The 21,990-nt window shown below is 39.4% G+C and overlaps 1 protein-coding gene across 2 annotated transcripts in view; it reads left to right on the top strand.

Moving 5' to 3' along the window:
* The first annotated feature begins 13,680 nt into the window (after nt 1–13,680).
* mta1 (metastasis associated 1) overlaps nt 13,681–21,990 on the top strand; it is a 47,455-nt gene continuing 39,145 nt past the window's right edge. For both annotated transcript variants that reach the window (XM_034144492.1, XM_034144494.1), the window contains exons 1-3: nt 13,681–13,983; nt 14,482–14,562; nt 16,913–17,028. In XM_034144492.1, the coding sequence (XP_034000383.1) occupies nt 17,001–17,028 (28 nt within the window). In that variant the 5' untranslated portion in view covers nt 13,681–13,983; nt 14,482–14,562; nt 16,913–17,000. The remainder of the gene's footprint in view (nt 13,984–14,481; nt 14,563–16,912; nt 17,029–21,990) is intronic.

The raw sequence follows: 21,990 nt of genomic DNA on the forward strand, positions 1-21,990 counted from the left end.
GATATAATTGTATTGGAATCCAACATTAGTGAAATGTATTTAGACTAGCAACTATTTGAGATACATTAGCCCTTTAGTGAAGTAGCTAGCATGAGTTCAGCTTTAATAAAAAAAAAATCAAATGGCTACAATTAATCATAAAAAAAACAATGATGTAAGTTTTCATTGTTTTATATTCTAGATATATAATGGAGACTATTTCATTTTGTTAAATTATTCTCTTTTGTGAAAGTTCGGGCTAATTATTGTTCATTTTGCTTAACACCTATCAACCTGTTAATGTTTAAGGGGGGCAAAAAATGAACAAGACAAGCTTTCATTTTTGTCTGGCACCATTTCATTGACTCTATGAGCATTGATGCCCCATTTGGATTTGAAGCGCTATCTATTTAGAGATGACATTTGGATGTAACTGACAAACTGACAATCTTATTTCATGCATGATTCACCAAGGGATATACAGTTAAAAGTAAACAAAAGCTTTGTCCTTTTGGGGAATTTCTAGCTTGTTTCTTTGCCTACATGTGGTCATTTGGAAAAGCTATAAACCCTTTAACCTTTAGATGTAGTTGACTAACATATCCTACAACCAGGTTTGTTTTAATCAGGCAATGGCCTTTAGAATAGCTGTGTGGTCTATATTTTACGAGCAGCACCTGAATGCAGCATTGCTATATAGGCCAGACTGTGGTCTTGTCATAGCCAGGCGGGAAAGCTTTTTTGATCAACAGTGAACACACATGCACTCCCATTTCCCTTTTCCCCTCATTTCCACAAGAGGAGTAGGAGTAGTGTTTGGTTGAATCACAATGCTCTCTTTCAGAGTGAGTGACTCGTAGGAATTTGTTAGGCTAAAGGAAGAAGCAGAAACGTGGCTCTGCTGGATCGGCTTTCTCCTAAGAAGGCTGCTGGCTTTGTGACAAATTAGGCCTCCTGAAGGGAGGAAGGCGTATCAGAAAAACAGCTTTTGAAATGTTTCACGTGCCAGATTGACAAGTCGTTGTTGCATTTACTTATGATGACTAATTTAAAGACATTATCAGTGCCTACTACAGGTTTGTCTGCTTCTTTCTACTCAGGCCTCTTCAGAGTGACTGAGATCATCTTTCTCACACATGGGTGCTGTCTGGTGTGTCTGCTCAGTGACACAGTGCAGGGCCAGGAACAGACTCTGATATTTCCCACATCTGTGTCCCGGCTGATTAGCAACCGTCAGCATGCCTGTAAACGGTTCCTCCTTATCTCTTAGTCTGAGCTCACTGTTTTAAAAAAACATCTAACGGTCAACTTGAGACTCGAAGGCATCTTAACTGTACACTGGGCAAGTTGGGGGAATCATATGACACCTTATAAGAGCTTTAAAGGTAATTTATTTCTTCTTTTTTATCTGGTAAGGTGAGTTTTTTTCTATTTATTATTTTACTTATAGTGGCCATAATAAGCTTCCATAAAATCCTGATCCGCAGCACATTCAATGGCTCTATGTTGGGAGACTGTTGATTTTTCATTGCTAACAGACTGAAGCTATTGTGCATTTGAGATAGCTTCAGCGATGTTGTTAGCAATGACAATGTAGTCCCAACAGTGCAATTTACAATATACATACACAAAATAGTGCACATGATACAATGGTGCAAGTGAAATGCAGGAATGAGCAAACTCTTTGCATGGAAAGACAAATAAGATAAGACAGAATGTAAATAGTAAATGCTGCAAAGTCCAGGTACATGTTTCCCAGCATTTCAGTGTTCAGTTGGAGGACAGAGTCTTCCTGCCTCTGCGCACCTGGTGTGTGTTTCACAGAGGACAAGCGTTCATTACCGTTCACCTCCAGTTGTTTGCTGTGGTTGCAGGTTTGTTGCAATTTCTGCTGCGGCGCACAATCAGACTCAAACCTGCTGAGAGCAAGAGGAGGAGGTCAAATACACCACAGAGCGAAACAAAATGGAGGCAGGGGATGGAAAGGGAAAGGACAATGTTCTCTGAAATGCTCGGCTCACTGAACACATGCGATAAAGAAGAAAGGAAGGGTATATTATTCCAGCTATCTGTAATATAAAACATTTATGTGAGGCTGGAAAGGAGACTGTAGAATCAGCAAACCTCTTGGAAAGAGTTTAAAAGCTGAATTTGTCAGGGTTTGGGATAAATGGAGCCAAATGAGTGATAGGTGAGGGAGCAGATGCCGCTGACAGGCTGGTACTCTGAGGTGCGTCTTGATGTTTCTGAGGAGAGTGGGAAATCCCATGGAGACTGAAGTGGACGTATCCAGGCCACTAGTTTTACTTTTAACTTGTTTTTAATCTGGTGCTGCTTGGTTCAGACCCTTTTTCTTCTCAAGCAGATCAAGCATTTAGCCCCAATGGGATAGAGAAAGACAGGAATAGAAAGAGAGAAGGGTGAGGCGGTCCTCAGGGCTTAAAAACATGTCGGTCATTTATTTTGTAGACCTACCATGGGAATACAAGGGTGAAAAAAATACATCAAAATGTGCTACATCCTAATCTTTTCTTTATCAAATACATAGTTTAAAGCCACTGAAAAAAGTTTTTCAGATCCTATTTATATCTCTATGACAGTAAATTAAACTGACATTTTTTAAATGAACATGCCGTCATCACATTTTCGTAACCCTCCTATTGTCTTCGTTTTCCCCCCCCCCCTTACTTTGGTGTTCGCGGTCAAATTTGACCGGTCCTGTTTTAACTGCTATTACATTAACACAAAAACCATTCATCATCACCAAATTTAATTTAACACCCTTTCAAACTGTAGATATTGTATCAGACTACTGGTATACATGAAAAACTGCAGTAAATATACAAATAATAGACACTGAACATGTATTGCGTGTGCCAGGTGTGATCCATGTACCTGATGGGCACATAAGAGTGGGAAATGTTTCAAATTGTTCTGTGTGTGCCAGGTGTGATTCACATGGAGGGATGGGCACATAAGAGGGGGGAACACTTCTAGAGTATGTGTGTGTGTTTTATCTGATCTGGATGGTTACTAATTCCTTTTCTTTATGGCGGTAATTTTTGACCGGGAACACCATGGGTGTTACAAAGTTGACTTAAATCATCCAAAATTCAATGAAAGTGGTGATCAGCAATTTTATATGTTCAAATGTCTACTGTGAATGATATCATAAAGCCTTAATGCAATCGAATGTAAAACAAAAAAGTTATGATTGAGGAAAGTATAAATCGGTCAAATTTGACCCGAAGACAACAGGAGGGTTAAATGTTTTGCTAAATTTGGATTGGTGTGATCAAATACTTTTTTCTAACTGAGCCGTGGCCGTTTGAGAGCAAAAAAGAAATGAGAAAAATATAGAAATTATGTTGAAATAACCCAAATTGTTAACCAAAAATCAGGAACCCATCACTACTGTAAGTAGCTGATTAAAATGTTTTGTTTTTAAAGCCTTTAATAAGTCTTTACGTCTCTGGCGTGCATGTGTTAGGGCTCGGCCCTCTGTCCAGCAGGCTGATAAATTCCAGCTGCACACCCACATGTCTCACACACCACTCACCCCTACATACATTATATAAGCCCTGCATACCCGGGGCTGAACAGGTGCCAAAGCTGCATTTAACCCCAGACAGTTACTTCCTTCCTCCCTCTTACACAAAAACTCACACATCCAGGCTCCACAGATACAAATCCAGACCTAATCCACATGAGCCATGTGTCGTTGCTCTAGGGAAGCACAACTATACGAAATGTTATCAAAATCGCAATATCCAGATCAAAGGCAACATTTGTTGTAATATCATTCTGTACACATTTTTCCAGGCCTGCAAACTTTATTCTACAGACAAAAAAAAACTTGTTTGGTAAAGATCCTCTTAAAAAACCCACACCGTGATCACATTAATATATATATATCTATGTTAATGCGAATAATGATCATTCCCTCAACATATTGCAATTGTAAAATCAGTCAAATTAATCGCAATAAGTTACTTTTTTCTAAATCCCGCAGCCCTTGTTTGCTCTGAAGATGCCCACAGTTGGCAAGTCTCAGCCCGACACCACAACACACTGCTTCTCTCAGCCAGCGGGCACAAGAGCTGAAAGGGGGAAACATGATGATTTGGGTCGGATTGAAGGGTTCAGAGGCCTCTTTCTAAATCGGACAAGCACCTCATTTAAAAGACCTCAGACAGCTGTGGTGGGCTCTGTGAAAATCGAACAGAAGTGTTTGTATGTGCGGCACGTGGGTACGCATGTGAGTGTCCCTGAGTAAGAGACAGAGAGGAAAAAAGAGCCTGAATTAATTATTGAAATGTTCCCAAAGCACCGGCTCCAAAGCGGCGATTATTTTAGAAACAGAAGCCTAAGTTTAGCCGAGCTCGGAGACAGGGGTAAGATTAAACAGTCTCAGCAGAAGATATGTCGAGTGTTCAGTGAGATTTTAATAGACAGCAGATACTCTATCTTTTTTGATAAGACCAAGAAAACCAAACAGCAGGGCCGGTTTTATCTGCTTTCTGCCTATGTAAAAATGTACACAGAATTTAAAGGAATAATCCTCATGGCTTTAAACATCCCCAGTTCATTACCTACATTGATTCCATTACTTATTGTCTGTTAAGTTTAATTATGCAAATGAGGCCTTTTCTGATTAGATCACCCAAAATGTAAAATGTATCCTCTTTAATGTACCATGAAAGCACAATAATAACACAGAAAATAGAGGATTTCTACGTGCTATAAGATGGGACAAGATCAGGTTATAATGCAGGGATTTCCTCGGTTAATATTGTACATTGATGGTGCAAATCTTAATCACATTTTCAATAAATACAATCTCCAAAAGTGATTGAAATGTGTGACTTTTGGGGCCCTTTTTTGTTCTTTAGCAGATGGCCATTTGCCTATTCTATGAGAAGTTGTAGTCCAACATAAAAGCTAGAACGTCAATGTATTTATTTATTGAATAACATTTGAATAGTATCCTTGCAGCAAAGCCAGCAGACTATTCATTTTGAAAAACACTTAATTTGGACATGACTTACCCTGATATTTATAAGCTATCTGACTTTATGTATGCTACTGTTTGTAAAAGCCCCCTTCAGGGTCTCACTGGGACTTTTAACCCCGCCCTGAGGTGGCTTTTTACAGACAAAACAAAAGACTGTCGGTAACTCCATTACAGTCTGTTTCTAAAGCAGATGGCAGAGTGCTCTTGTCTTTTCTTTAGTCATGGACATTCAGTTTTTAAGTATTTTACTCCCAGTTGGACTATGAGGCATTTAGATTCCACTGGATGCCATTTTTAGGGATGTGGGTGTATTGTTTAACTTGGCAGACGTCTTGCCCCTGAGGGTCACTGTTGGTCGAGGTTCCTCTGTTTTCCCTTTCCCTGCTCCCATGTCTTCTTTGGAAGCCTAAATATAGTGTAATCTAGTGTATATTCAATAAATCTGTCATTTTAATTTCTGCTCTGCGTTTGTTTACGACATAGAGCAAGGGTTTTTCGGGGCACATGTGCTGCGGCGCTGAGGCGTGTTGACGGAGGGTGTGGTCGCGGCAGCTGGCAGAATTTTTCTGAGGTTTTTGATGTCTCCATCTTCCCGTCCTGTGATCCTCCCACAAACTCAGCTCCATAACATTTCATAGGGAATCTCTCAAGGGTAGTTAGATTTTAAACACAGACAACCTGCATGTCCTGATTTTTTAATTAAAATATTATAATTAGGAGGATAATTACCACTTCAAAAACCTACTTGAAGGTGATTTAAAGGTGGATGAACCACTATAAGTAAGCCCTTTTAAGTAATATGTAAGACACGTACATTTTTCTAAATCTCTGCACTTTTTGTAATCACACTAAACGCCCTACTCAAGGCTTTTCTGTTTGTGCGGCAGCATGTTGTTAAAGTGAAACTGATTAATGATCAATTTGTCCTGAAGACTCCATCCTACTCAGCGGATGTATCAGTGGTGAATGTGCTCTGTGAGGTTCACTCAGTCAGCTTCAATCAGCAGAACTGACAACTGAAACACTTGTATCAATCAAGTAGTTTAGATTTTTAAAGAGGCCTTATTATGCTTTTGGGGTTTTCTCTTTACTGTTGTGGGTTCTAGAGGTTTTTGTTCATGTAAATGGTCTGCAAAGGCTAAAATCCCAAAGTCCCCTCCAGAGGGAGTTTCTCTCCCACAAACTCCCCCCTGCGACGCCATGTTGTCCTTTTTTTACTTCCATGACAAAGTGACACCATTGCGTAACACTCACGCTTTATACTGGCTAGCGTCCCAACCCGTTGTACGTGATAGGCCAAGTGGCGGGACATCTCTAAGCAGACTGAGCTCTGGTTTCAGACAGAGGGTGAAAAGAGGTGCACATCAGTATGAGAACAATTAAGAGCTTTTTGAATATTAAAAGCATGTAAACATGTCACGGTAGAGGAGCAAAATACAAATATGAACCTGAAAATGATACACTTTATCACTTTCTTGCAGAGTTATCTGAGAAGATCCATAGCTACCACTCATCATATCATAGGTCCTCTCATCTTATTTTGGCAAGAAAGGTCACACATATTATTTTGATATCATGCAGTGGAAAATGTCTTGCACATGCACATCAAGAAAGCTAACACTACTCAAGAACAACAAAACATACTCTGGTATTAGTTTCTAGAATAACATTTCGAGTTTTTGTAATGACAACAATTTGGAGCTAATGTTGTTTTCCAATATTCAAGGTTATGAGAACATTTAAAGTATTTGAAATGATGCTGGAAATCCCTGAGAGAAACTGCCTATTCGTGCACATATACTCAAACTGACAGGCGCTCCCTTGCTTAGTCTGTGCACAAACAATGTCACTCACTGTGACAAGGACTTGCATGCATGCCCATATTTTATATATATATATATATATATAAGAAAAAATCAGCACTGGAAAAACTGTCTTTACCTCAAAATTGAACAAAGTGAGTCTGTTCCTTTCACACGAGCAGGGACATTTCACATGGACCTGCCCTACGCAGTAAGGACTAACTGGTCACATTCATTACATAAAAAGTTTTGTTCCAGTCGATGTAAAGAATCACACGAGTTTAGCTCTTGTGGTGTATAATTAGACCCTCTGAACATGGGTGGCGCTGCAATGGAAAACAAAGCACACTACCAGACCCCGTCCTGGTTTAGGTGCTCCTAGAGGCCTTCAAGAGACAAACCCTGATTTGAACTTACACTGCTAGGTTAAAAAGGTTTAATGTCTTCATCCCTACTGACAGCATACATCATAGGACCTCTCGTCAATCCCTTCATCTGTGTTTCACTTACATCAATCATGTGTTATGGTGGTCGTAATGACCTCTGGGCCATCATGGGGTCTACTGAAGAAAAGCCTGTGTGCAGAAATATTTAACAACCTGACCTGGCAGTACAATGAAATAATTATCTTGCTGTTATGGCGCGTTTCCACTACAGCGCGGAGCACGGTTTAAGAGGGCTGTGACGTCAGCGGCCCGTCTTTGGTTGCGTTTCCACTTGGCCTAGTACCGGCCGGCGGGTCCTAATTCACAGTTTTTCTGGCCTCATAAAATCGTGGGTCTAGGGCCAGAGACAACGAGGCTGAGTATGCTAAACTAGAGAGAGCATCGCTGGCAAGGGGGCTACAACTACAACAAGATGGACATATTTGACCGTGATTTAATTGTAATACACGTTTCAAAATTATGCCGAAGTAACAACATACTGATACCGGTTAGTAAAAACCATGAATTAATGCTTTGACAAGTCTGCAGACAGACGGCAGGCGAAAAACCTTTTAAAATGCGTGTATTCTAAATGGAGATTGGCTAAGCTAACGCAGTATATGCTCCGACCGTCCACACTCACAACAACGGCCTATACAGACATAAATAAAGCAGTAACTGTATTCGCCATGACACAGGCAGTCTGTGGTTTGTACTTGTTTAACCTTTGTCTAGTTTCTGAACATATATGAGGAGCTGTGAGCTCTGAGTGCTAACAGCTAACGGCTGTGTTGTTTTTCTGGGGTTCTCATTGAAGATGACGTCACGGCTCCGCCTACACTGCGTTACTATAGATCAGGGGTCGGCAACCCCTGGCACGCGTGCCACCAATGGCACGCGGCACCGTAACCAGTGGCACACTAGGAATAAGTGGAATAAGTGTACAAAATATTTATTTTATTTTCGGATCCTGAACGAGACCGCCGCCAGAGCGCGTCTCCCCGTTACCTGCAGAAGGAAGCCATGCACGCAACGCAGCCCCACTCAAAAAGGCCGATCGCGAGACGTAACATACATGACACTTTTCTCTGTGTGCGGCAAAACAAGCTCGCCAAAATCGCTTCACCAGTCTGGCAGTATTTTAAGGTGTCCGAAAAAGACAATAAAATAGCGGTATACAACGTGTGTGAAGCAGAAATCCTGCAGCTCCACCCGCTGTGACGGACCGGTGAGCGGAGCAGAACACACAAGAGTTAGACCTAACACACTTAGCTATTTGATCTACCTTTGGAACTAGTTATAAATATATTTATTCTTCACTGTCACTCATTACTGGATCAGTGAGCTGCATGAGATACTGACAGGCTGTCAGGAGAGAGAGAGAGGGGGAGAGAGGAAAAGAGAGCGCTTCCGCTCATTTCCCCCGTGTTATTATCCAAAGTTAATGTAAACTAGAATAATGTAGGCTACTAAATTTGAATGTAACAATTATGTAGGTTGTTGTTTGTGGAAGCGCCAGTGAATGAGCCCCATGTTTTAAACCTCACTTTTCACGAGTGTTTTCGTCGAGCTCTTCAACCCCCCCCCCCCCCCCTTGATAATTCACGATCGTCGGCACGCTGATAATTTTTTTTTTTTAGAATGGCACTTCATATCAAAAAGGTTGCCGACCCCTGCTATAGATACTACCCCAGTTCCTAAACTGTAATGGAAATGCGCCATAAAGTGAGCCAGTCCTAACGAGGCCTAGCCATACCGAGCGAGGCCGAGCGAGGCCGTGTAGTGGAAATGCGCCATAGATGGTTACTCTTAGACCCTCTACAGGGTTTGTACTATATCTTGAAAGTTTGGAGGAACTTTTCTCCAATCCTCATTTTATTTATTGGATTGAATATATATTCCTTGTTTTCATCTACACAAAACTAATAATTGAATGGAAACATGTATTTAGATTTGTATCATTTTATGTAATCTCCTGGCATCTCACAATAGTGACAATATACATTAATTGCTGTGGGATTTTTTTTTTCTGCTAACCTACATTTTTTCGTTTTGCTATTTGCTTCTACTTATAATTTAGATGTGATGATTAAGGCTTTTGGACTTAGAAATGTTAGTTTAGATACCTTAAGAGTGCTAGAAAAGCTTAATGAACCATGTTTCTAGTGAGCTAACAATACAATTAATTCAGTAAAGAAGAATTCATTTCATACATATAATCAACTTTTTCTCAAAAAAAGTCTCAAAAAGACTCAACAGCCTACAAGAAAATGACCAAGCAAAGTGTATCCACATATATTATAACTGCCTGAAGGTCTCTTACATTAAAAGCTCTTATCAAATAACGTTGAGGCTCAAAGTTAATCGGGTTTCTTTCAAAAGCAGGAGCATAAAAAGATGAAATATCTAATTAGCAGACTATTCTGAAATCAGCAGCTTTCTGTGTTTTGTCTGCGGCACTCAGGATATAAACCTCAGTAATACATCACTTGAGAGGCCTTTAGTGTGTTTAGTCTCTGACTTTAATGGTATTTACACCTGGCGTTTCTCTCTGCTGTATTTCAAATGAATACCATAAAGCATTTAAGATTTTATAATTCATTGTTGAACGATAGCATGGTAGCTCCTAGTCTTGAATTATAAGCTATTTTTTTATAAATAAAAATACTGTTATCCTTAGAATATTATACCTTGTACGATCCCTACTAAAGTCACTTGATGTTATCAATAGATCGTTGTTGTATGTCTTGAATTAACATTGAAATTGTAGCAATACTTACTATTTTAGCTATTTTATTTTATTTATGCATATTTTTATTCACTTTTTTGTTTTTATTTTATTTTATTTATTGTCTTTCGTATTTGCAGTTGTGCTTTAGCAACACATGTCATATTTAATGCCAAGAAAGTCTATTGTATTGATGTTGAACTAAAAATGTGTACATATTGAAGAGCAAGTTTATGCATGTGTGTATTTGTGGTGATCAGACATGAAAGAAATGTGCTGCATTTCTGTTCATTAAGCTTCTTGACATCAGCTGGTGCAGCTCTGAGGGTATTAACCAATAAAATGCCAAACATTTCCACTGGAGAGTCAAGACGAGACTTTCTGAAGCCATTTGCCATTCCAGTGATTCCTTCTTCATGTCTGAGTGCTGGGTGGGTTTCCCCCACATGGCACAATCCTCACACCAACTGCCAGCGCCTCTCCTCTCTCTGAAGATGGAGACACATTTGGCGTTTCACCATCTGTTTCATGAAAAAAATGTGTTGCTCTCGTCTGACGGCTCCTGGCCTTTTGGCATATGATCCTGTGGTGGAGTGTGTACACTTGGCAGCAGGATTCTCTTACAAGGTGTGGCCAGGGACCTAGGAAGGCGTCTTTTGGGTGCCACATTTTCAACTGTCTGCATCGACAGTCTTTCTTCAAAGTCTGATGGTTATTCCACGTTTATTCTGCGAAGGTCACATTATCAATAACCCGCAAGTGTGATATGGATAATCCCTTTGGATTAGGGCCAAGCGTTTTTATGAAGCCTTCAAAGTATGGCTGAGTGTTTCCATGTCTGCAGTAATAGATGACCTCTAAAAGGAACACACACGCTATATAAACCACATGTTGGCCACTCTAGCTGAGAGACAGTGATGAGGAAATGACACAGTTTGATTTATTTGATCCTTGAGCTGTACAGTCAATATTTGTGTGTGCCAGCCTTGATGCTGCTCACTGGCATTGTCCCCAGAATTCATGATAACTCACTGAAGTGTAATTTCTTCTTTCAGGGATGGCCCCTTTTCCTAATGCTACATCACTGCTTTGTAAGGGCGCAACCCAGGACAAAAGAAAAGAGTGCGAGTGATGCTCCCTGCTGGAGGGATGAGGTTAGTACAATATATAGCATCTTAAAAAAAAAAATCAAGATCCAAAATGTAAGATTCAAAGGCTTTATTGTCATAGTTATAGCATGACTGTCAGGACCTCGACACAAACTGATGAACCCAAATGCACGACCCAGAGACAAAGTCTTGAATGTAATAAAAAAAAAGTGTATTTATTTTTAACAGATCAGGTAATCCCTCTTAAAGGTGGGGTAGGTAATTTTGGAGAAACCAGCTCGAGTGCGCTAGAATTTGAAAATACACAGCCGGGAAAAATCTGCCACTTCCTTACAGAGCCCCTCCTCCAACACACACATGACCAATGAGGGCACGAGATAAGTTTGTGCACAGATGGAAGGCTGACAGGCAGGTAGGCCATCCAGTTAGCCGGGCCGGCTCAGATGATTGGTCGTGCTTTTTACAGTACTACGGCTTCCACAGATGACTTTTTTTTATGGATTTTTTGTCAAAGCACTTAAGATATTCATTGCTATCAGGATGTTAAGAGCATTCCATGGAATATAACAAGTGTATCTCGAGCCAGTTTCTCAAACTTACCTACCCCACCTTTAACAGAATAGGTAGTGGAAATAACAAAAAGCGCTCACAAGGAGGAAAAAATTAGCGTAACAAAAAGAGGACTTAATAAAAACTTAAGCCTAACAAAATAAACAAACATAACAAAACCTGACATGAGTGAAAAGCGATCCTTTCAGAGCTGAGGCTTGGCACGACCATTCGGGGACACAAACAAGACGAACTGACACAGGACAGGGGAGAGACAGGACTATTTAAACATGAGGTGAGTGGGAACAGGTGGAAACAATCAGGGGCGGGGCAGACACTGATGATGGCGGGAAAAACACACAAGGGGAGGAAGAAAACAGGGCCTGAAATGAAAGACAAGAGGTGAATACAAAATAAAACAGGAAATGACAGACAAACTACATAAACATAACTAACACATTTGACGAGACACAACAATGACAATCTTAAGTCCCAGTCTCTTACAACAATGTAACATATACTCAAGTCATAGAAATAGTGCAAGAAGATATAGAACTTTTTATAATTTCAGGCATTGCTGTTAACATTTGTGTAGGTTTCTTATTTTCCTCAGAGATATCACTGCAAATCCAACTATGCATGGCCATAAAGCAGCTGCCCCTTTGTCTCAACTACACACGTTTTCAAAAGCAAGACATTAGCTCCCCCTGTGGTCTGATATTGATAAATGCAAGCTGTGTGTCGGCTTTAAGATAATTTTGAGGTAGTGTGTTAATTCAGTTACTGATGTTTTTAGCTGTGAAATTAGTTTGACAGATCCCCTGCAGCAGAGATTCCCAATTAAAAAAGTCAGCGCTGCCTCGTGTCAAAGCTTTCAGAGCGGTAGAAACAAAATGAAGCGGAGAACTGTCATGTTCAGGACCTGAAAAGAATAAAGACAGACAATACAAAACACTTTGTGACATGATAGAATCCATCTTTTATTTTTATTTTCTGTGATCCGGTGGTGATGCCTCTTCATTTGAGCTTGAGTAAGAATGACAATAATATGTTTAACTATTTTGATAATTAAAATAAATGTTAGTTGCAGCCGCATTCAATTCACTTTACCTTATACCTTTACCTTATACATACCTATCCTGTTTTATTGTCGTCTTTGTATTGCTTTTACTTTACTTATTCTTTTGTATTTGTATTAATAATTTATAATACATTTGTCTCGGTTTTGTTTAGCTTTCTGATATCTTTTGAGTATCCTGCCTCTGCTTGGTCTATCCAAGCACTTTGTAAAAATTCTGCTTTTAAAGGTGGGGTAGGTAAGTTTGAGAAACCGGCTCGAGATACACTTTTTGTTATATTCCATGGAATGCTCTTAACATCCCGATAGCAATGAATATCTTAAGTGCTTTGACAAAAAATCCATTAAAAAAAGTCATCTGTGGAAGCCGTAATACTGTAAAAAGCACGACCAATCATTTTAGCCGGCCCGGCTAAAATAACTGGATGGCCTACCTGCCTGTCAGCCTTCCATCTGTGCACAAACTTATCTCGTGCCCTCATTGGTCATGTGCGCGTTCGTGTGTGTTGGAGGAGGGGCTCTGTAAGGAAGTGGCAGATTTTTTCCGGCTGTGTATTTTCAAATTCTAGCACACTCGAGCTGGTTTCTCCAAAATTACCTACCCCACCTTTAATGGGTGCTATACTGTATATAAATAAAGTTATTATTCTTACAATCTACAACATGAGTAAGAGCCTGTCAATGCCAATGAAAGACACCTGTCACTAACCTGGCTGACTCTGTAGGTTGTAAGAAACACTGATTGTTGTTCCACAATAAAAACGAGTGAGAAATCCCAATGTTTTTCAAGAATTACAAGAATGTACAGTTAGGTGCTGAGAAGAGAGCTCTCTAACAATAGTCCTTTATAGCTGTACCTCCCATAGTGTCTTTGGATCCAACCACAACCCCCAGTGAGCGAACAAACGAGAAGGCGCAATCAAAAATGTGGAAACGTTCTCTGCCAGGAAAACAGGCCTAATTGATTTCCTATGTGTCTTTGTCTCTCCTGTGTAGCCGTGGAGGAAAGAGGATGGGGGAAGAAATAGGAGAAAGAAAGAAAAAAGGCCATCAGAGGTCATCCTCTGGGACTGCAACCAAACCCGAGGGGAGTTTCTGCAGACGCCCTGTGTCTCGAACCAATCCCTCTCCACAGATTCACCAGGGGAGAACACCTGCACCGCTCTGCATTGTATTCTGCCTGCCTGCTACTCTGCCTGTCTTCATGACTGCAGCAACATCTGGTAGAGGAGCAAGTGGATTCAAATAGAACATCTGCACAGCAGCGAGCAGCCAAGTCAACAAACACTCCTAATGAAGGTAGTCACAGTTCCCAAACACAAGGCTACATTGTGTTTGGGAACCTATTTTTCTTTAATTGAGACCATATTAAGTATTGGCACGGTTTCCCTCATTACAACAGCGATGAAGACCGCTCACTTGTGCCAGTCGCTGTATGACATATAACACACACTGTGCAGGGATATGCTGTGAGATATGCTGCAATACTTTTTTTTGAAAACAATTAGCAAGGTATGCAAATGAAATAAAGTGAAAAACAGGGAGCAATGTTCTAAACAGCAAGCGGCAACATTTTGTCAGATAATTGCTTTGTTGTATGCATAAATGCATCATATGTTGCCAAAAAGCAGTGAGCAGCATAATGTATAATGGGCAATAGATATATAATATGCAAAAACATCTACTGGTAATGATGCTGTTTCATTTTTCATAGTTATTTTGTTCCCAATTTACAGATTGTCATTGAAAAATGTTCAAAATCTCACTGCACTTTCTCTCATTTCTGTTTCATAAAAGAGCCTGAGACACAATGCAGAATCCCTCCAATGCAGCACAGTTCCAACATTGAGACTGCACACTTGAGCAGGAGTGCATACTGTAAGTACACACGATTGGCTTGCGGTGGTCATGTGACTGCAGGCTGTAGTCCCTTGTGTTAGAAAACGGTAATTGAGGCTTCCATATGGTATAGATCAGATGTAGCCCTCACCACAGCATTCCTCCTCCAGCACAGAGGCTCTATGCTTGTTTCCACAGTGAAAAATGGAGCTAATCAGACTACTATTGTCAAAAGACAATACTATATATTCTCCCTCTTGTCATAACATACCTCACTTATTCGACACCTTCTGCTAAACACTATTTTTTTTACTGAAAACAAAAGCTGGGCTCTTCTATGTTTTTTAGAAGGAGATATGTATTTAAATGATGATATACTGCAATACTTATTGCCATATTCAAGGAGAATATCTGTGTTTGCGATGGGTGATGAACAGGAAAACATTGCTAGTGGTCTTTGCAGTACAAAACATGCCCTTTTTCTATGGCAGATTATGCCAAACTACTAAATCCTGCCCATTTTCCATCATCCCTCATGTATGCCTGTACATTCATTTAACTAAGTGGGTGATTGTATTTAGTTTGATAGTCCTACACTTCCCTGTGATGCTGCCCGATTCCTGTATATCCCATAATAGCATTACTGCCCTTGTGCTGCCCTCAATGCACACTGCGTACATGATTTTTTATAATTGTTTGCTTTACAGTTATCAAAAAATTAGCTAAATTATATGTGAATGTGAACTATACAGAACAGTGTTTGATGTTTAAATCTGCATTGTAGTATTTCAAAAAAATACAGCTTTATTCATAATACCCTAAAATGTAATATGGACACAGTTCTTTATTAGATAAATGCACAAATTAAATGGTAAGATAAATTAACAGAATGAATAACATAATTAGTTTTGACATTATTACTGAGCAGATGTAAAAACTCTCCATGTAAGAAAAAAGAGGAAATGTTCCACGGTCACATGACAATCTTATCTAGATCAAATAAATGGAAATAAAATACAAAATACCATGTCGGTCCAAATACATTTTAGTAACAACTTAACCAAAAGCCCCCTAACAGGCAGGTCAGGTTTCCTACCTTATTTGTAAAGTAATCCTTATCATGTATGGTTATAGCTACTTTCACAGCAGTGAGGGACACACCTGTGAGTTAGTGACCATTCTTCCATGCACTAATAAATGTTATAAATGTTAAAAAGCCTATTCCATTTAACCCCATGGGGCCCTACCCCTGTTGGTTCATGAACTTCACTCCACAGAGCTTAGGGATTTGGGATCACGACATTTGGTTTTAGGCATGGGACAGGAAGTTTCTCAACCTTGAGGCCTTTTATTAGCAAACTCTTCAAATGTGTAGTTGAATATTGAAATATTTTTGAATTTGGCCCATTAACTGGAAAAAATAAAGCTTCAACTAGGTTAGTTGCACTGCTTAATGACATTTGATCTAGCTTTTAAGCCAGTTTCTTTGCGAGGCTAAAGGTCAGTTTAGTGAAAAAGGTGTAGGCCTAGGCCTACATATTTCAAAAAATGTTCACAGTTTATCATGGAAACTAATATTGACATTTGTAAATAAACTAAATAAAGTAATAGTACTTTTAATATAAACATTTATAATTAAACATTTAAGAATATAACACTTTTTAAAAGCAAATCATTTGAATTCATCGACGTCTGTAACGTCTGTCATGTTTTGAAAAATGCTGATGGCTGACGGTAACAACATAAAACTAGAAATAAAATGAGTAATTTCTTTCAAAACTTGAAACCAAACCAAATTACAGCCACCAACATGAGTGTACAACTTGAGCTTCGCCTTAACATATGGAAATATGTCAGTGTTTAACCCATAGGCTATCTATAAATAAAAAAATTCTACCAGGTTAGTTACACTGCTCCAAGACATTTGATCTAGCTTTCAAGCCATTTTCTGTACTACATAATGTGGGAATATTTCCACATTATGTAGTACAGAAAACGTTAACGTTAAAAATATGTTTATTTGTTCTCTGTTTATCATGTAAACTAGTCGTTTCATTAGTAAATAAACTCAATAAAACTAAACAATATAAGAATAATTAGGGTAAGTGAATGGGATAACCGTTGGTGTTGGATGGATCAGTGACGTCACTTGTGGAACTACATCAACGTCTGTAACGTTTGCCTTGTTTAGAAAATGCTAGTAGCTAACGGCAACAACACAAAACTTGAAATATATTAAGTAGTTTCATACAAAACTTGAAACCAAACCAAATCTCAGCCGCCGAACTTGAGTTTTTAAGTGTGGGAGAAAAAAATAGTGCGCTGTCTCTTTAAGGTCCCTCAGCTAGTCTGTTTCGTATTGATCAATCCACCATTTTCCAACACACAGCGGCGGCAGTGCTAACATAGCTCCGGCAGCGAGAGAGAGAAGAGAGCCTCCCCTCTACCTGGAGAGGAAGCCAGGGACCGGGGCAGTCATGGCAGCGAACATGTACCGGGTTGGAGGTAAGGTGGAGGGGGGGAACATTTCACAAGCTTCCCGTAGTGTGTTTATGGCGGACGTGAACAACCGTGGGTCTTTTTTAAAACAGAGCGTGGTCCGTAGTCTTTTATTTCCCTAAAGCTAAAGAGCCTTGTGCTTCACAGATGATGAGGGTGGTGAAGAGGAGGATGGTGATGAAGAGTAGTCTGGTTTCCCTCGTTTCTTTTGTGTTTCTTGTAACTTGCGACGCTCTCCTGACAACTAATTCGACAAGCTGATGCACCTACAGTCACATGCATTGTGTTTCTATGCATTTAAGGGGACATGGGGAACGTATTGTAAAAGTTTTTGCGTACCATTCAACTACTCTTTCATGAGGGGAACTAACATCATGAGTAAACCTGCAGAAACCCCGTAAGATGTGCAGAGTAGATGCAGTAATGTGGTAGTATTCCCTTAGTGCAGAGAAACAAACTAGGATTTTAAAAATATTAAGAAAGTTTAAGCTGAAATGGGTAAATGTGTTTTTCCTTGCATGCTCAAAGATGCATTTTCACACATTTCAATCAGAGGTATTTCTCCTCATTTCCTTCAGGCATCTCCAGTTAATACCTAATGAAGATTCCTGTTTCCCCCTCCCACTCGTTTTTTGCTCATTGCTCTGATTCATATCCTGTAGGTAATGTGTAAAAAAACAGGCACATGAAAGTTAGTGCATTAGAGTTTAAATAAGGCAATGTTTTTTGAAAGGGGGATGGACATGAGAAAGCACAATAATTGACAGGCAAATAATCAGATGCCTTGCATTCAATTCATTATGGTTGCAGAATTTTGACTATTTCTCACATGTTGTTTTTCAAAAATGTTACTGTCAAAGTGTCAGAACAACCAAAATAAGGTGGGCCATGATATAGTATAATGTAGTTTATGGCAGGTGTCATTGTTTAGAGGTTAGTTCAGTAGGTTAGTCTGTAGATCCCTCAAGCCTACATTTCCATTCATGTTTTTTTATTGCAGTCCAAGTTTTTCCTTGTTATAGTTGTTTACAAAATTGCATACTTCTTCCTAACTCAAAGTAAACGTGTGTATGGAAAATTGAGCAAGAGTCACTGAAGATACATTGACATGCCATTGCTGACAATTGTCTAGTGAAACAGGAATGCTGATGATGACTCTCTTTGGCATTGTACCCGCAATAAAAATAGCCTGTAGTGAACGTCATAGCCCTCTTATTTAGTCAAATGAAACGGGGCCTACCTGAGTGAGAGCAGGATTATGTCCAGAACAGGGCAGAAAGTTAACACTTCAGCAGCCACATGTTGTTGAATTAAATACAGCTCATTACACTGTCGGCCTCACTTGCTGAGATGCTTACTAGGTGGTCTTATGTGTCTCTTTTTACCAAATTTCCCTGCCGGTCTGCCTACTTGGTAGCTTTTAAGATGTTGTATTTTGACGTGATACTGGACCCATCTGCAGTTAACAGTGAAAAAAGGAAACCCATTAATACCATAACAAATATCAACATATATCCAAGTTGTTCTGTTTGTTTAAAATCTTAGAGTCGTAATAAGTCCACGCATAACTGTGGGACCTCCTGGAGTAATATAATGTCTCTGACCGTCAGCAGTCAGGGTTTAGATCAGCTCACACCACTATTTACTCCTGCGACTGTTGTTATGGATGACATACAGGGTAGGATTTTATTGTGACTCACACAATGTTGGTGTTTTTAAATTCTTTATTCACTGACCTTATCGGCTATCTTGATAATAATTGGGATCATTTCCGCAATCCACTTTTATTATGTTCAGGATAATCGTAACATGAATGATTGCTAGAATGGGCTGCATCACAGTCCTTCTTATTGATCATATTTACCAAACAAGTTATTCTTTGCCCTTATTAGGTGAAATTATAAACAAATAGGCCTAAGTGTGTAATAACCAAACTAATGTAAAACCATAAAGCGTGAACTCTCATCACTTAATTAAAGTAACCATTATAATATATTTTATTATTTTTTGCCATAGAGATAAAAAATGAGGCCTATATTAAGCCTATTAATTGGCTGAATTCTCCTAAGACCAATTCAACTTAACAACAGGACAAAGCGGGACCCTTGGAAAGATGGCCGCCTCTTTGCAAGACAATGCAGGATCATCTTGAAAAAGCAATGACTTCCCTTGTGTTTGAACCGTGAACAAAAGCTGCTCCGTGGGCCCTGCTGTCTTTGTTTTTATCGTGCAGGCCACACGCCACTCTTCCTGCAGCGCTCCGTCCCAGTGCTTTCCCCTCCAAACACAGGAAAGTGTTGTGACTAAGTGTAGGCTATATCATAAGTCTTATCATCTTAATGGTGGGAAAGGAAGACAGGCTCGCTTAGACCTTTTGTGCTCTGGCCACAGAAGTTTCAAAACTCTGAACCTATAAACAAGAGTCACCAAGGCTGGCTGCAAACCTGTTCACACAAAAATGACTCTCAAAAGACAATAGGAAAATATGTAGTTGTGTTAAGGTCTTGTTTTGAATGATAGGTTCACAAAGTCTGTGCTGCAACAACTCTGAAGTGTCCGTGCGAAAATGTTCTTCTTAAAGATGGTTATAAGCTCTTTTCCCAAAGCACTTGCAATCAGGAATTTTAGATATAGATATCGAGAAAGCAAAACTCTCAAAAAATGTTGATCGTGGTGAATTTCCTTTATCGGGATAATCGTAAATATCCTCACCAGTAAAAAAGCGATATAACTTGCTATTATGGCAGTGAGGGGAACAAAAGCGCTTGATTTAAAAAAAATACAGATTTATAATGTAAGAAAACACTCTCAAAAACGTTCTTGAAAAAGTTTGACTTTGAGTTAAGTTTTTTTTTTTTTTTTTATCAAAATGTGAGGTAAAGGGATTCAAGTTTTTTTTTTTTTGGCATTTTAAAAATAATCATAATTTTGGTGATTAACAGTTTAATATATTTTCATATCAACTACTTCCATTTCAAGTGAACAAAATCCTAAGGCCTCGTTCTGTAGAAAAAATTAATTCCTAACTTCATCTGGAGCAAATACGAGGTTTAGCAGTCTCCATCTTACTCCACGACAATCACAGAGTAAACATTGAAAATATTTAATTGGCCATTGCAGTGCCATGCTGGATGATGCTGAGTATTGACAAAAGTTGAGCCAGGTTAACATTTTTAGCCGAATGACCATATGTTTTTGTTCTGGCTTAAGCCCTCCACATTGGCACCTCCAATACATTACTGAAATTAGTAAATGACTGTAAAAGCAGCCTCACTATAGAAACAGAGACAGACTTATAAATGAAAACCTACCTCAATATTCCCTCAAATATGTTTTATGTGCCGAGCTGCAGTGAAGGGATGATAACAAAAAGAAGGGAAATTAGTTTTAAGAAGACTAACCTTAAAAGATGCACACGTGATTTGTATAACAAAGACCACTTAAGCTTGACAGAGATTAAGGTAAATGTTGTCATGTATTTTTGCAGGACAAGGAATGTAGACAGAGGGGATCTTTTTAAGGCAAGTAAAAACAGGAGGAGTGATTATAGCTATCTTCATATCGGCTCCTGACTATTGTTTTAAAGCAGGCTTGAAAAGATGTGAAGCTAGCCTTAAAATAAACACTTGTAATGAGGATGTCGGAGTGTGACAACTCTTGTACAGAATGTGCTAAATGTGTTGTAGTTACTAACTTTAAAAAGTGAAAAACTTTATTGCCAGTGCCCATATTTTTGTGGTTGTTGGCTGTCCATGCTGCCAGTTATGATCCAGACCCTGCTTAAAGGTGTTGTAATGTTTACAAATCCACAAAATGACTAAGGTACAAACTTTGACAGTGCCCACACTTTTTCTGGCTGGTGGTTGGTGTTAATTTCCCACGCTGGCAGTTGCCTCTCTCGCAGGTCTTGTGGGTGTAATTACAGTTTTGCGACCTGCTTACTGCCTTCCTGCCAAATTCAGGATTGGGCAAATGCATGACAAGTGTCCCTATCCCATCATCACATTTCTACAGAGGCCAAACTACACATACATCCATCACAATAAAAAGTATTTGACGCAAGCTAGATTCCTTGTGGCGTCTTTGCGGCTCCGCAGCTATTTGGATTTCTAGATCTGGTCTCCTAAACTCCCCTAAAATAGTTTTTTCAGAGAGATTTGTTGTGTAAAACCTGCACACGTTTGCTGATTAGTCACATATGAATAACAAGAACAAGCCGCACTGATGGTCGAGGCACAAGTGCCAAACAGATGCATGCTGGGAGGGAAGTTGATGCCACTTTTAATGAGATCAAAAATCTCTCTTTGCCTTAACTGATTTACTGACTTTATGAAAAAGGCCCATTTTTATGAATTTTTTTTTCTGTTTATGTTTGCATGAGGTGTGTAATGTGGATTATTTCCGAGGTCAGTAGACAGTTGTAGAACATAAAGTCAAAGAGATGAATCTACTGTATTATCTTAAAGTAGCGTTCACCATCTTCAGCCAGGAGTTATGCTAGAGAAATGCTGCCAGGTAGGGATATCAAAGTGTTGGGATGAACTCTGAAGATTAAACTACCTGCCATTACCACAGAAATCTCCATCCATACTGTGACAGTCTAAGCCATAATCCGAATCACTGCGACAGACACGCCTCTCAGTGGGAGTGTGTGAGTAAGCTTTGGGTGGGGTGTGGGGTATCTGCGCATGGACAAGAGTGGGTGGATGTTCAAATGTGCTGCTTCCTGCTTTTCTATCTCCCATCTCTAGCCTCTAGCCTTTTCATTACTGTCCTACATGGTTTACTGTACAAGTATTACACACCACAACTGTCTTTTCTATAGTCGCATATGGAGACTGAATCCTAAATGAAGTGTCTCCGCACATCATTGAAAACTGTCATGCACATAATGACGGCTTCATGTTGTTGTTTTTTCCCTCTGATCACAGTTTGCTTACTTGAGTTGCGTAGATAGTATCAAGATGA

The sequence above is a fragment of the Trematomus bernacchii genome, unplaced genomic scaffold (assembly GCF_902827165.1).
Source record: "Trematomus bernacchii unplaced genomic scaffold, fTreBer1.1, whole genome shotgun sequence".
Taxonomy (NCBI): Eukaryota; Metazoa; Chordata; class Actinopteri; order Perciformes; family Nototheniidae; genus Trematomus; species Trematomus bernacchii.